This window comes from Myxine glutinosa, chromosome 4, assembly GCF_964187855.1.
Source record: "Myxine glutinosa chromosome 4, kmMyxGlut1.1, whole genome shotgun sequence".
Lineage (NCBI taxonomy): Eukaryota > Metazoa > Chordata > Myxini > Myxiniformes > Myxinidae > Myxine > Myxine glutinosa.
This window is the reverse complement of record NC_136264.1, coordinates 131,783,714-131,798,794: the sequence shown is the minus strand read 5'-3', so window position 1 is coordinate 131,798,794 and position 15,081 is coordinate 131,783,714. Positions and strand designations below refer to the sequence as shown.

Here is a 15,081-nt window from a genome sequence, read left to right as displayed (position 1 = left end):
CACCACCAAAGCTACTACTCCGTGGTCCTCTTCTGTAGCCCCCACGACACCTATGAAATGCCTTCCCTACTGTTATGGTCCGACCCTCCAACTCCTTGCTATTCAGATCCTTTTCTGCATCTCTGGCGTCCTTTGAGTTTTCAAACGTGACAAAGCCAAACCCTCTGGACTTTTGTGTCTCCCTGTCTTTTATCAGCAACACTTCCAAAAGCGGTCCATATTTGCTGAAGGCCGACTCCAGAACATCTTCCTTTGTTTTGAAGTTCAGTCCACCTACGAATAACTTGCTAAATTTGTCGCCATCCCTAACTGGTGTGGTGGTATTTTCCCTACTGGGCTTTTTAACAACCACCGGGTTACCATAAACTTGACCACCGGCCAAATCATTCCCGATAACAGATACTCCCTCTACAGGAAGAGTGGCTTGTAAACCTACGGTGACCGGTCCTGACACCACATCGGACTCCAAATGGATGGCATGAAGTGGAGCTCTAACACAGCCACCAATCCCCTGTAAATGAACACGTTCACCAGTTGCCGTCTCCTCTGACAATGGCAAGATGCCTTCAAGCATTAAAGATTGATGTGCTCCTGTGTCCCTCAATACCCTAACAGGTCTCTGGGTAGTCGAGTCTCCATCCAGTGACACAAACCCCTCTGAAATGAATGGTTGGTAACCCTTTTGAGGGTGATTTCTCACATTTGCCATTGCATTCGGAGTTGTACTAGTCGAACTCCGCTCCTGATTTTCCTTTCCCAGAGCATAACAGTGGGACATCAAGTGTCCAGGTTTATGGCAAAAAGCGCAAGTAGGCCCGGAGGAGAACCTCGTGGTCTGCCTCGAGCCCCCCGGAGGATACGTCTGCCTTGGAACTGTGGCTTCGGATTTCTAGAAGTCGTGGTATCCGAGTGGTCCTCACAGTCATCTCGAGGCCGCCCCCATGAATTTTCGTTCTCCGCCCCTGATGCACCATAGCTCCCCTGGCTAGGTCTAGGTGAGAAGTTAGGTTTGTGGAACCCCATCCTGTGGGTCAAGGCATAGTCATCAGCCATGGCTGCTGCCTCATACAGCTTTGGTACTTTCCTTTCCTCCAGATGAACTTTAATGTCCTCGTGGACACACTGTTGGAATTCCTCCACCAGGATCAATTGTCGCAGTAGTTCGAAGTCTTTCCCAACTCCTTTTGAATCACACCACCGATCAAACATGGTTTCTTGCATTGGGGCAAACTCCACATGGGTCTCACTCTCCCTCTTCCTGGCGTTCCGGAATTTTTGCCGGTAAGCTTCAGGGACCAATTAATAGGCTTTGAGAATGTTTTTCTTCAAAATCTCATAATCTGCACATTGGTCCATCGATAAAGCCGAATAAATATCTTGAGCTTTACCCACCAGAACACTTGGCACTAACAAGGTCCAGGACTCCTCAGGCCATTTTAGCAGTTGAGCCACGTTCTCAAAGTGTGAAAATTTTTTTGCTACCTCCTTTTCATTGAAGGGCGGAACCAGCCGCACATGTCTGCCAACATCCCAGGTGTTCTGACTAGGTGTCGAACCAGTCGGCATGGATGGTACCTCTCCCCATTCTTTCATTACATCCAGCTCCTTGAGTCTAATTTCCTGCTGAAGCGCCATTTCACGGTCCTTTAACTCCCTTTCGGCTTTTCTCCCCTCTGCTTCGAGTTCCCTTGCAGCTCTCCTTTCCTCTGCTTTTGTCTCTTCTAACCTTTCCTGGAGTTCTCTTTCCTGTACGGCTCTTCTTTCCTCGAGTTATCTTTCCACTCTCCTTTCTTCTGCTTGTTTCTCTTCGCGTTCTCGTTCCTGTGCTGCTCCTCTTTCCTCGAGTTCTCTTTAAACTCTCATTTCCTCTGCTCTTTCTTGTGCTTTTTTATCTTCTAACCTTCCCTGGAGTTCTCGTTCTTCTGCTTTTAACCTTTCCTGGCTCTGCAATTGCATCTCCAGTTTCCGGAGCTCCACATTTTCTTGTTCCTCGGGTAACCAATCCAAGGCTCCCTCTTCCCATGTTCCTTGTCCCACCAGAGATTCTATCACCAATCTCTGCATCTCTGCTTTCCTCATATTCGTTCGAACCTCCAAGCTAAAATGTCTGGCCAATACCAAGAGGTCCGATTTCAATAACGCTCTGAACTGTGCCTCACTAGGGGTCGCTGTAAACTTCTCTGCGTCAAACTCCATGGTGACTATTGTTAACACCTGTTAACCTTCACACAAGAAATGTAAAAAAAAAAAAAATTTTTTTTTTTTTTGGGAAAAATTTGGGAATGTTGGAAATGTTAGGGAATTCTTTCCCAGACTAAATTTAGGGAATTTTTTCTATCCAGGACGCAGACCCAATTTCGAGCCCACGAGTCAATTGGACGAGCCCCCAATTTCTGTTACGTGTTCCTCCCCGACCTCCTGGTCTCGGTATACCTCCGAACCCCGGGAGGAGCCACGGCAGAAAAATATATTATTCCGTGTCGAAATCAATAAGGCAACCACACCAATTGTTATAAACAAACCAATAATATATTAAAGAGCACACAGGCATCACGATACAACAATAATAACAATCAACCATACAATCAATGTCTTAAGATGGTACCATCTTATCTAGCAACTTAACTCACTCACGGCACTCCCAGGGAATTTTACCAAGCACTCCTCAATGTCTCTATAACTCTCCAAGGCGAAGTTGATTCGCTCCAGCGATCGTTGGAACAATGTCCGATCCAGATCAATCGAGGCAGAGGCGGTCGAGGCGACACAGAAGTCACGTGGTCCAACACCCAGCAAACTCGCGGTAGAATGGAAAATCCCCAAAGACGCGCGCCGACGTACACGTTCGCCGTTCAATCAGCGAACCGCCGGGTTATCTTCAAACGCCGCTTTAGTGCACAGCCCTCCCCGGCAGACCACCGGAGGATAAGACCAGCCGACGCGACAACAATCTTTTCCGATGAACGCAGCGCGCGGGGCAGAATGGCGGACAGCTCTTCACTCGAGCCGGAGCCTCGAGGCAAGGATTCTCCGGAACCTCAATGCCGATGCCTGACTTCGCAGGTTCCTCAATATTCCGGCGATAACACCTATCGCACGAACTTCCTTTCAAGGTCGCAAAGTTCACTCGCGACGTTCGCTCGACCACGCCCGTGACGGAGCTTCGACACGCCTTCCCCGCCCGACCTTTGCCTCACGACCTCTTCCTTCCGGTTCGGTTTCCTGTCTCATTTAAAGTTAGCCTTTTTAACTTTAGATAATCGTTCCTGAATAATAAACCTTTTGAAGATAATAATAATACATAATATCAGAACTACGTCAAGTGGGTGAAAACCACAATAACGGAAGTTACGAATCCGTAACAACTGTGAGACCTTATATAGACAGGTGTGTGCCCTTCCAAATCATGTCCAATCAATTGAATTTACCACAGGTCTACCCCAATCAAGGTGTAGAAACATCTGAAAGATGATCAAGAGGAATGGGAGGCACCTGAGCTAAATTTCAAGTGTCATAACAAAGGGTCTGAATACTTATGTAAATGTGATATTTCAGTTTTTTCTTTTTAATAAATTTGCATAACTTTCTGAAGACCTGTTTTGTCTTTGTCATTATGGGGTATTTGAGTGCAGATTGATGAGGGAAAAAAATGAATTTAAACGATTTCAGCATAAGGCTGAAACATAACAAAATGTGAAAAAAGTGAAGGGGTCTGAATACTTTCTGAATGCAAAGTAAATGGATTCATATTCTTGCACAGTATGAGGTACAGTCGTGGCCAAAAATATTGGCACCTTTGCACTTTTTTCAAATTTTTCAATTTTCTCTAAAAAATAAGTTGAAATTGACAAAAGTATTTGCTCTCCAGAATTCTTTATTTCACTGTTAATATTACAAAACTTTTGTTTTTGATTCAGAACTTAATATATCCTTTAAAATCAGGAAATAAAAAGAAATGGCATTGACAAAATTATTGACACCCTAGATTTAATATTTGGTGGCACGGCCTTTGGACAAAATAACTGCTGTAAAGTGCTTCCTGTAGCCATGAATGAGCTTCCTACATCTCTCTACTTGCAGTTTGGCCCACTCTTCTTGTGCAAACTGCTCCAGTTCTCCCAGATTTGAAGGCTGCCTTCTCCCAACTGCTGTTTTTAGATATATCCACAGGTGTTCAATGGAATTTAGATCTGGACTCATTCCTGGCCACTTCAGAACAGTCCAGCGTTTTGTCTTGAACCATTCCTGGGTGCTTTTTAAGTGTGTTTGGGGTCATTGTCCTGCTGCAAGACCCATGACCTATGACGGAGATCCAGCTTTCTGACACTGGGTTGAACATTGCACTCCAAAATTCCTTGGTAATCTCCTGATTTCATTATGCCATGCACACATTCAAGGCACCCAGTGCCAGAGGCAGCACAGCAACCCCAAAACATCACTGAACCTCCTCCATGTTTGAATGTAGGGAAGGTGTTCTTTTCTTTGAAGGCTTCATTTTCTTTTCTGTAAACATACTAAAGAAAAGCCTGGTGTTGGCTTAGCGGTTAGGGTGCCGGCTTGGGATCCTAGGATCCTGGGTTTGAATCCCGGTTGATCGCTAAATTAACACCAGGGGGGTTGACTCAGCCTGTCATCCTTCCGAGGTCGGCAAATTGAGTACCAGCTTGCTGGGATGAATGATCCCGGTGTGTACCCCGGTTTAGAATAGGTACACTGTATCCCTGCGCATCGTAAGAGGCGACTAAGGGTTGGCGTCAGGAAGGGCATCCGGCCATAAAAACATTGCCTCAAACAGGGAACCATGATTGTCATGGGGCCCGCAAGGCTAACCCCTGCTCTTGCGGGGAAAATGGCCTTAAAACGATCATTCATTCATTCATTCAAACATACTAAAGAAACTAAAGCTGGTCGCCCACTGCAAACTAAAGAAATACGTGTGTATACCAAAATATTTTTTTATTTCAACAATTTCCTGGACGAAATGGTGCATTATTTGAAAAAGGTGCAAGGGTGCCAATATTTTTGGCCACGACTGTATATGCTTAAATTTGCATACTTTTTAAGTGTGCTGTACGTACGTTACCATAATTTGCATTATATGCACATATATTTGCATATAATTTTTTACATGGTGAAAATGCTCATATAACTTTTTAGCTTCAAAATGACACTGAGTTCAACATATTTTATCAAACTTGAAAATTTAGCATCAGACGAACAAATACCTTGGACTTGCCCATACAATAATTATTTAATGTTCAAGTAATTCTTCACCATTAAGAGATTGGGCGAAAAGTGATATCAGGCATGATATTTTAAAAGGTTATGGGCGAGTTATGACTACACTTGGTGGACGAGTTGGTTAGGTGACAAAAACAAACCGATTCGATTTTGGTTCAGGTCCGAATGCAGATCCGATCTCTCAGTGGGATACAAAACAAACCGTTCAGCCTCACGGAGGGAATGCACTCTACCGAGTGCCGTTCTAGTTACATATGCAAAACTCCACTGTACAAACTGTGGAGCATCAAACCAAAAACTCCTCCTCCCCTCGCTGTGTACATTACACCTCGCTTTAACGAACATCTTCCTTTTTTAATGAATCGGGAAATTGCAGCTCAATGTTAGTTCATTGTCCAATTAAATTTTTTTTAACTAAACAAGAGTAAATGCAAAAGAATATGATTCAAAAATGCAATTCAAGAACAAATAAATCATGGTCAAAATGCAAACATCCAATTGTTGGAGGACAATGTATTACCAATCTCCACACAGGCAATACAGGACTTTCGAAATGGACATAATGCTCACAAAGTATTTTGTGCATGTGCCGTGTGTGTTATCAGTAGACTACGGATTTTTATGTTAAGAAAATAGGCCTTTTATGTTTTGAAAAGCGGAATTTTTTTTTTTTAATGTGAAAAAATCCCGAAATATTTTTTCCCCCCGTTTTATTCATTTTTTATTATTACCAAGTTTTTCAGAAATCAGTCAAAAAAAGAACAAAAAATGGTAAGCTTTTTCCTGCACAACATTAAGCACTCTGGGCTAGTAAACAGGTAAAAAATGACGTTCAGGTACCTTTATTGCAACCGCATTGTTTGATAAGTAGAGGACTAGAAGAAATTGACAAGACCCTTTTAGGAACGGTTAAAGTAGGTGTTTGAAATCATTATCTTGGTAATGTTCTCCTTGGTGAGGCGGTGTCGGCGGTCGGTGAGGACGTTACTGTAGACGGAGAAGGACCTTTCCACGTCGACGCTGACGATGGGGCAGTACCTCAAGAGGGGGATGTCAGCAAGCTTGACTCCAGCCGGCACACCAACCTCAGATCCGTGCTGATCTCCATCCAGGATCAAAGCCACTGTCCTCAGCACACCAATGTCGGGATTGCGCTGCAGCACCGCCTTTAACTTGGTGAGCAGGATCTCCTTACGGCAGCCTCGGATCTTTTCGAGCTCCTCCTTGGCCTGATCAAGGAGCTGGAAGGCCTTGGCCAGCTCCATGCCGGCCTCCTCCAGCTGCTTAAGGATCTTCGGGATGAACGACACGTGGGCATTTAAGAAGACCAAACTGAGCTTGATGTCCGCCTTTCCGAACAGGTCCTTGGCACGATTGCCATCGCGTCGTCATCGTTCAGCTGGTCCACAATGTCCTTGACGGCCTCGAAGTGCTCGGCGTAAAACACCGCGGCGTCGATCCACGTCCCCCACCGAGTCAGAATGGGCTCCGGGGGGAGAGAAAGATTGGGCTGCTGCTCCTTCCAAAAGACAACACGCGACGGGGCTTTGACGAACACCTTCTTCGTCGTGGCAATCAGGTCGTTGACGTCCTTGAACATTTCTCGGACTGTCTCGCAGACACGGTGGAGCGCGTGGGCAACGCAAGTCACATGCAGCAAGTCCGGGAAGAGTTCCTTCAGGGCATGGCCGGCCTTGATCATATAGGCTGCGGCGTCGCTGACGAGGACCTTGAGGCACTCCGGCTTGAAATCAGGCCAAAGATAGCGCAGCGTGTCATTGACTGCACGCACGATCTCCCCGGAGTTGGTCTTCTCCAGAAACATGCACTGGACGAGGTGGGGACGAAAGTACCCCTCCTTGGACAAGCGTCCCGCGATGATGTTGGCCACATATCGACCTGCCGAATCGGTCGTCTCGTCGACGGACAGCCAGATGGGCTGCTGTCCGAGGTCGGCACGGATCCCCGCCATGGCCTCGTCGTAGCACTTGTCGAGGTAGTGCTTTCGAATCCAGCTTTCATCGGGGATCTGGAGAGTGATGTGCTTCTCCAGGAACGACCGGAGGGCAGGGTTTTCCAATTTCGACCATGGGATGCCAGCGGCCAGCATGGCCTGGCACAGCTCCTGAGCCATGACGTCGCACTTGTGCCTCTTTCCGCCACCAAAGTCCTCCATGGTGGCTTGCGTGACCGTCCTCTTCTTCTTCAAGGCCAAGTTGCTCTTGTGGCGGTCTCCTCGGACATGTTGGGCCAGCTCAGACTTCTGCTTCGCCCGGAAAGTCTTTTCACAAGCTCGACAGAAAGCCGTGTCACTCGACACGTACTTGAAGGTGGCCCCATCGCCGCCAGCGTTGAATTCCTTCAGCCACTTGTCACGAAGAGCAGCACTCATCTTGATAGGAGACTTGTTCACACTTTGTGTACACTCTCTCACTGTAGTACACCGCCTCACTGCTGTACACGCTGGGGACGCAACGCACGCAAGTGGACGCTACGTTTTGTTTTTGAGATCGATCGCAGTTAAAAATTTGGATCGCAGTTTAAAATTTCGAAAAATTCCCTAATTTTTTTTAGCGTTGCCAGACATTTTCGACCAAAAAGGGCATTTTATTTTATTTTTCCCGAAAAAGGGCGAAATATTTTTTTCCTCCGAAAATAGCAAAATAATTTTTTTGCGCGCAAAAAAGCCGTTTTATGTGAAAAAATATTTTTCCTTTTTTCACATAAAAATCCGATGTATAGTTATCAGTGACTCGGTTCTGCGAGTATGATTCAAATCGTCTTTAAAACATAATTTTCAGCATTTAGACGAAAGACTGGCAATTTCAAAATTGTTAACATTAAATGTTGTTGCTGAATGCAAATCGAACTTACGAAAATACATAGAAACACGAGAAATATCTGTGGATGTGAGGTGTCGAGTTCCTACAATTTCCAGTTAATACAAGAGAGCGACGGCAGAGACACGCAAGCACGCACACTTCTTTCAGCAATAGATGAAAAAATAGAATACAATTTCTCTTGTGGTGCTGGAACCAAATAAACAATAAATTTACAATAGCTCACACTTGATACAACCCCTCCCATCCAAACATGATCAATAAACTTGTCCGATGCATTCACAAGCCCCAAATACGACCTGCCCATTGGTATTCAGAAGCATCCAAACCAGATACGGTGTCTCCCTCCAAGTGCTTTTGCATCCAAAGCAGATACGGTGTCTCCCTCCAAGTTCTGGGCCCTGTGCTTTTTCTGGTCTTCATCAATGATCTCTCCGACTCTCTGGAAAATCCTCTCTATCTCTTTGCTAATGACTCCACACTCTGCTGCTCCATACCTCATCCCTCAGATCGGCAGTCCGCAGCCTCCTCACTCTCTGCAGACCTGGTCAAAATCACAGACTAGTCATACAAGTGGAACATGTCTTTCAATCCTGACAAATCCCACACTCTCACTATGTCTCTTCAAAAAGACCATCTGGACAACCCTCCCATCTACTTTCTCAACAATCCTCTCCAATAAGTTCTGTCACTCAATCTCTTTGGTCTCACAATCTGCCATGATCTTTCCTGGGAAAACCACATTTCCAAGCTGGCCTCCAAAGCCAGTCGCCGACTGGGCATTCTCCGTCGTGCAAAGTCCTTCCTTGGCACACCTGAGCTCCTTACCACATACGAGGCTTTCATCCGCAGCTCAACGGAATACTGCTCTCCCCTCTGAGCTGGTGCTCCTGCCTCACACTTCGCTCGGCTTCACGCTGTTGAAACCAAAGCTTTCAGAATCATTGGAATCTCCCGCGATGAAGCCGATTGTGAGGGTCTTTCACTCACTCACTGCAGGTGGGTTGGTGGTCTTTCTGTCTTCTACTGACTCCTCTCTGGCCTAGCCCCCCCCAGCCCTGTCTGTACTCTGTCCCCCAAGTACTCCTACAGGTCGCACAAGATCTGCCTGCAACCCTCTTCTGGGCAAACTGCCAAAATCAAGACTCTCTGCTCACCTTCCATCTTTCATTCCTCTTTTCTCCCACCTCTGGAACAAACTCCCTCACTCTCTTCAATTCCACTCATCCCTCCAGGTCTTTAAAACAGCTGTTCACCACCATCTCTTATCTTCCCCCATCCAAAACCTTGATCTTTTCTACCCCCATTAATTCACCCCAGATCCACTTTTCTGAAATACCGACTTCTTTTCTGGAAGTCATAGCAGTGTCCATGTGGTTTTTTTTTTTAATTCTCTCACCCCCTACCCCCCTTCCCTCACCCCAAGCCCTCTTCCTCCCACAGATCTCCCGATGTCCCTGCTCTCAAATGTTGTACTTGTGTGCTTCCCCCTCTCTCCCCATCTTGTCTCCCACTCCCTTCATTGCATGTTTAATGTGTCTGTGCACGTTTTCATGTTCAATGTGCCAGCTCTTACACGAGCCTCGATCTTGTATACAAAAAAAAAAGTCTTTCGCTGTGCAGAGGCATACCACTTTCTCTCAGGTACTTTACCAAGTATTTTTGGATTGTTTTAGAAGCTTTGTGAGCCATTTTAGAGAACAAACCCTGTCGCACACACACAATAGCAGTTCACATGGCCAGAAGATCGCTATTTCTAGGCATTACTGTGCATGCACAGCAAGCATTTTGGGGCGGATTACATCATTTAGAAAGTCCTGTATTGCGGATCAGAGTCGGCCAACTGCAAAACTAGAGGTTCCAGGGAACCTGAACTCAACTTGTCTATATCAATATGGTTAGAATATGCATAATAGAACCACAAACTATGTAGTTTATATGTGCTAAAGAGGTACATAACGTTGAAGGTATCTCATGTTTAAACAGGAAACTAGAAAAAATTGAGTTTTAAGTGAGGCATGAAAAGTAAAACTACAATTACTTTTCTCTGATTTCAGACTTGAATTTATTATATGTGTTGAGGTTTGTTACATACTGTTTACACACCAAGTAAGTTTCAGCCTTCTAGCTCCATTAGGAAGTACCAGATTGACAAAAATGGATTTTTCAATATGGCCGCCCTGCCGCGACCATTTTTGGGCATGCAACGCCCAAATGCAATCCCAAACTAGTTTATGTCTTAAAGATGCTGCATAACCAGTTTCATCAAATTTTAATCAATATTTGTGACTTTTAGAGCGTAGACGTCGAATTGTTTACAGACGACAGATAGACAGACAGACAGACAAAGGGTGGCGACAAAAACTCAGCTGGACATAGTCCAGTTGAGTTAAAAATGAATTCACAAAGCTTTATTGCTTGTTATTGGGGCATTTTGTTTCACCATAGAAGTGTAAAGTCAGGTCGAGTAATTCTGAATTATGGAAACATCAGTTTCATTTTACAGTAATTTTATTCTCACCTCGGTTCCTCCCCCTGATGCATCTGTGAATCATGTGAGTAGCTCTGCCCCACCTTATCCAGCTGTGGCCCGATTGGCTTGTGCTGTAATGGGGGTGTCAACGACAAGCTAATTGGAGAGGGCGGAGTTTTATCAGCTTTTGTTATTGGAGCTGGAGAGAGCGAGGTTGTCACCATGGCAACTGGTGACTTTGGGAGGGTACTTCGTGATATGGGCGGAGTCAGGAGATGGCGAGAAGGAGCAGGAGAGTTTGGCAGCGAGGAACTTCGATTAACTGGGCAGAGTGATGGGGATGAGGTTGCAGCATCATGGACAGGTGCAGCTGGACAAGAGAAGTTGGAGATTGTTAACACACCAATATGGCAAGAAATGCATAGAATATGCTCATACACTCAAGAAAAGCAAGAGTCGTGGCCAGCTACCCTTGGGCAACTATAGGCAAGCTTTTAAAAAGGAGAATTGTGGATCTGTGTATTGAGGGTTAACAGAAACTTTTTTTTTAAAATTCCATCATTCTAACAGCCAAATAAGAATATATATATTATATACACATACATATCAAAGCATTTCATACATATATATATATATATATATATATATATATATATATATATATATATATATATATATATATATATATACACACACACACACATAATATTGTTACGTTTGTGGGGGTAGAGATGAATCTCATAGGAAAGGCAGGATTGTGTAAATTAACATGGACTGTGTTACACAAAGAAGAAGAACCTCAATGTAACTAAGTAGGGAATCTGTATAGAATAAGATCTATATGTGTCTCCATACGAGGGGTGGAGCTATGCTAATTAGGTAGGGCTTAAGGATAAACCCCAGTGTGTAATTGCCTGTGATTTTTCCCTTCGTTATTGCATCAAAAAGGGCCGCCACAATAACTACAATGATCGCACTGTAAATGGACGCATTCGCTCACAACGCCGCCAGGGCTAACCAACACCCAGTGCATTTGCCAATCGGCACGCAAGCCTCGCCTCACGGCCTTCGACGTCACCTGAACATTCCCGAACGGAGATTAGACTCCGCCCCCGACGAATCGTAACGGGGAGGTCACGTCCCGGCCTTCGTGATTGAGCAGCGCTCAATGATTGGCTCAAAGGTGATTGGACAGAGTGTGACGTCATCGTGGAACTGGGAGAGCAGGAAAAAAGAACGCAGTCACACCATTTTGTATATATATCTCTCTCTCCTCTGTGTGTCCTGGCGCTGGTTAGAGGTAGTCGCATTTCCTCCATGTTCCGGCTTGGTCTTCGGCATGTGGTCTTTGGTTCTTGGGAAAGGGCTGGTGAGAAACAGTGGTTCGGAACAGTTGGAACTACAAGGCACAGGATCGACGTCGGCGGTGGACTGGGTCCGCGTCGGGTTCCCTCTGGACATCGAAGAGCGCACTCCTCGCCATTTTATGCGTTTCCCATGCAGTGGTTTGGAGGTGACGAGCGACTGGCAAGCCTTACCAGCCATTTGTGGACGCAAAGCTGAGTGCCGGCCGATTATCACAGCATCATTTATTTTCTTTTACTTTCGTTTTCCCTGTGTTTGTATACGAATCTGAGGGGAGACGTCTCAATTAGGAATTTTAGTTTTTACCTCACCTTTCATTGTTATTTGCATTTATTTTCATTAAATCATTATTTGTCGAATTTTACTTTCCTTGTATTGTGGGTTTTTCTGTCCCATCTTTGTGTTTGCGGGTTCGGATTAACCGCTGCATGTGTTCCGATCAGATAAGGCCTCGAACCTTCCCGCGCGTGTCACTACCGCCGAGTTGGGTACACACCTCAGAGTTAAAGCTCGTTTTGGCCAATCGTCCTCTTGGGGTCTTAACCCCAGGGACACGACAATATATATATCTATACAGTATAGGATGCTTCAAAAAAATGTTAACACTTCTGAGAATTTTTTTTCCTTTCCTTTGCAGTTAACTGAAATGGCAACGAGATTGACTTTGGAGCAAAGAAGAAAGGTTGCTGCATGGATGGACGTCTTCCAGTCACCCACGGTGGTTCGCAACAAATGTAGACAGCATTTCAACTGCATTCCACCCTTGAGATTGACCATTTATCACGTTTACAACAAGTTCGTCAAAACCGGCTCAGTTGCTGATAATTACAAAGGGAACAGGGGTCGACCACGAACAGGGCCGATCCCCTGTAAACATAGCTGTTACACAAGAAGCTTTCTTGCGTAGACCAGGGAAATCAACCAGACGATTCACCGTAGAATGTGGTCTTCCGCAGGCAACGGTGTGGCGAATGTTGAACAAGGACCTGGGAATGCGGCGATATCATTTTCAGATTGTGCAAGCCTTACGTCCTGCAGATAAAGCCACTCATGTTGAGGCTTGCAAAGTTTTCTTCGAGATGAAGAATTTGGAACCTGACATTCACAGGCTATTGGCATTCAGCAACAAGGCAACCTTTCACATAAGCGGACGCGTGAACAAACAACTGCGTCTTCTGGGGTACTGAGAATCCTCGTGTCATGCGTGAGCATGAACGAGACAGTCCCAAGGTGAATGTCTGGTGTGCAGTCACTTGAACCGGAGTGGTAGGGCCATATTTTTTTGAAAACACCACAATCAACGGTGGTGACTTCTTGCACATGATGGAGAATTACGCAGAGGACAACCTGCCACTACAAATCCGGCTTACCGGATACTTTCAGTTGGATGGTGCTCCACCCCACTTTGCTTCGAATGTTCGCACTCATCTTAACAGAAAATTTCAGTGGAGATGGATTGGCAGAGGAGGGCCTGTGAAATGGCCAGCACGTTCACCAGATCTCATGCCGTGTGATTTCCGACTGTGGGGTATGGTAAAGGAACGTGTTTATGCTACCAGGCCACGTGATGTGCGAGACCTCCAACAGAAAATTGAAAATGTGATTGCAACAATACCACAAGAAATGTGCCTCTGGGCTCTGGAGACAACCTGAAGAAGATTCCAGGCATGTGTTACAAGTGGAGACTGACTTTTTGAAACTATTAACATACATTTTTAAAATCATGTTACAGTGTATTATCCATTCTTTTCCATTAAAAACGAGTCCCATATAAGAGTTATCATTTTTGAAGCACCCTGTGTGTGTATGTATAATATATATATATATATATATATATATATATATATATATATATATATATTATCATATCATATAGTGTAGTCAGAGAGGTCAAGAGGGGTAGAGGGTGAACAGGAAAGGTTCGATGGAACGTTTGTCATCACCAAATCCAAGAAGGAGGACATGCCTTTACCAAAGATGTGGGTTGGGAAATTTACAGTTTGGGTCAGACCCAGAGTGACAGAAAACCTTCGCTGTAAGCCATGGTTGATGCAGAGATGACACCGAGCCAGCTGGCATGGTGACAATTGATATTGCCGCATGTGAAGACAGAGCTGAGATAGATGGTTATATGAGTTTACCCACAATAGAGGAAAGAGAAGTATATTGCGAGACAATGTCATTCGGTACAATATGGAACAATACGCAGACAAATTACGTGGTTGTCGAGGTGAATCCACAGCCAGAGGAATTACTGTAGGCTAGAAGGAGAAAGCATGGATAAAAGACCGGGAAGAATACAGTTCTAGACATGCACAGCAACACCCGCTTTGGGACGGAGGAGGAACCTGTCAAAATGGAAGAAAGAATAGCCAGTGAGAGACAGAGGAACTGGAGACATCCTGTAAGAGGAACGTTTCCCGGTAGGCATACAATGTCAGGAAATGCAGCAGTAACCCAAATGGAAAGATCAGTAGCTTTGGACTTGACACCTCAAAAATTGGTGGACCACACTGTTAGGGTGGGGTTGGGCGGGGGATGGATAGAGGAGGAGCGGTGAGGCACAGGTTGTGGGTGGAATATCAATGGTGTTTAGCCCTTAAATATGTTTGCTCCAACACAAAAAGTTGGTATAAAATATAGTACATGAATTTCAAATTATACACACACACACACACACACACACACACACACACACACACACACACACACACACACACACACACACACACACACACACACACACACACACACACACACACACACACACACACACACACACACGGCCAAAAATATTGGCACCCTTGCACCTTTTTCAAATAATACACCATTTCTTCCAGAAAATTGTTGAAACTAAAAAGTATTTTGGTATCCACATATGTATTTCGTTTGTTTGCAGTGGAACAAAACAAAAAAAGTTGCAAAAAATACTAAATATTAGCTTATTCCACACAGAAATCCTAAAATGGCCTGGACTATATTATTGGCACCTTTTAGAAGTTGTTAGAAATAATTAGATTGCAAGCAGGTGATTCTCCTTTACCTTGGAATTGAACTCACCTGTGGTGAGTTGCAGGTGTCTGCAATATAAAAATCACTCATTCAACCAGTTTGAATAGAGAAAAGGAGTCATTCTGCTGTTTTGTGTCACTGTGTGTACCG

General features: G+C 44.8%; 1 protein-coding gene across 2 annotated transcripts in view; it reads right to left on the bottom strand.

Moving 5' to 3' along the window:
* Nucleotides 1–15,081, bottom strand: part of LOC137425224 (kinase suppressor of Ras 2) — a 105,768-nt gene that overhangs the window by 56,038 nt on the left and 34,649 nt on the right. For both annotated transcript variants that reach the window (XM_068113423.2, XM_068113424.2), the window contains one exon: nt 10,603–10,924. In XM_068113423.2, coding sequence (XP_067969524.2) covers nt 10,603–10,924 — 322 coding nt within the window. The remainder of the gene's footprint in view (nt 1–10,602; nt 10,925–15,081) is intronic.